A 1,580-nucleotide genomic window follows, 5' to 3' on the forward strand; every position below is an offset into this window, starting at 1 on the left:
CTCTCTCTCTCTCTCTCTCTCTCTCTCTCTCTCTCTCTCTCTCTCTCTCTCTCTCTCTCTCTCTCTCTCTCTTCCTCTTCCTCTCTCTCTCTCTAGCCTGTGGATTAGGACTTAAAATTCTCAGCTACTTCTCAAAAAGCATACCTCCCTGTCTGTTGCCATGCTCCCTGCCATGATGATAGTAGTCTAACCCTCTGAAGCTGGAAAGAAGCCCTCAATTAAATGATTTTTTTTCTTTTATAAGAATTGCCCGAGACCCCCTGAGCGCGAACCCTAATCCCCCGCGCGGCTCCATTTCCACTCCGACAAGATGAAAGAAACGATCATGAACCAGGAAAAACTGGCCAAGCTGCAGGCACAAGTGCGCATTGGTGGGAAAGGAACTGCTCGCAGAAAGAAGAAGGTGGTTCACAGAACAGCCACAGCAGATGATAAAAAACTGCAGTTCTCCTTAAAGAAGTTAAGGGTGAACAATATCTCTGGTATTGAAGAGGTGAACATGTTTACAAACCAAGGAACAGTGATCCATTTTAACAACCCTAAAGTTCAGGCGTCTCTGGCAGCAAACACCTTCACCATTACAGGCCACGCCGAGACAAAGCAACTGACAGAAATGCTTCCCAGCATTCTAAACCAGCTTGGGGCAGACAGTCTGACTAGTTTAAGGAGACTGGCTGAAGCTCTGCCCAAACAATCTGTGGATGGAAAAGCACCCCTTGCTACTGGAGAGGATGATGATGATGAAGTCCCAGACCTGGTGGAGAATTTTGATGAAGCTTCTAAGAACGAGGCAAACTGAACGGAGGGGACATCTGAAGAAGTGACTCTTGCAGAAGTTACAGGAGCTGCTATTTTATATCATGGCTGCTTTTTAAAGGTCTTTTGTTTATGGATCTGATCAAATCTAGATCGCTAATATTTTTAAGCCCAAGCCCCTTGGACACTGCAGCTCTTTTCAGTTTTTGCTTAAACACAATTCATTCTTTGCAGCAAATTAAGCTGAAGAAGCCTGGGAATAAAGTTTGGAAAAGGGTTAATAAAATTCTTTGCCTAGTAAAAAAAAAAAAAGAATTGCCTATCATGCTGTCTCTTCCCAGCAAGAAAACAGTAACTAAGACACCTAGCTCCACAATCCTGGGCCTTGGTGAGTCAAACTTGTCTCCAGAATAAACTATTTCTTATTCCCTTTGAGGTAGAGCCTTTTTATGTCGACAGTGTCATTTTGAAGAGAATCAGTCTCAGGGCTGAGCATCTGACAACCAGAACAAGAGCATCCCCTTCAAGTCAACAGTCCTCCATGTGTACTCTGGGTTTTGTGAAATGTTCTACCAATAGGCAACTTCTCTTTGCTCTTTTCAAGGATCTAGTTATTTTCACAAATAACTACTCTTCATACGGAATTTTGTATATGGCACTCACTTCTTAAATGTTATTAACTAACGTTGCTCTTTCACAATTTCTTGCACCTACTCTACATATTCCAGTCACATTCAACTTCACCTGGTTCACTGTGATCACATGGTGGCCAGTACTATGTATTATGCTCTGTTTAGAAAAAGAAAAAAGAAAACATAGTTCTT

General features: G+C 42.5%; 1 protein-coding gene across 1 annotated transcript; it reads left to right on the forward strand.

Annotated features, from left to right (window-relative positions):
* Window positions 1-254: 254 nt before the first annotated feature.
* Window positions 255-1,068, forward strand: LOC121441687 (transcription factor BTF3-like). The gene has a single exon (XM_041642905.1). It carries the CDS (start codon window positions 311-313, stop codon window positions 797-799), a length of 489 nt encoding a protein of 162 aa, XP_041498839.1. The 5' UTR covers window positions 255-310; the 3' UTR covers window positions 800-1,068.
* Window positions 1,069-1,580: the final 512 nt, after the last annotated feature.

Source organism: Microtus oregoni, unplaced genomic scaffold (genome assembly GCF_018167655.1).
Source record: "Microtus oregoni isolate MIOR12 unplaced genomic scaffold, Mior012 000080F_ref0000499, whole genome shotgun sequence".
NCBI lineage: Eukaryota > Metazoa > Chordata > Mammalia > Rodentia > Cricetidae > Microtus > Microtus oregoni.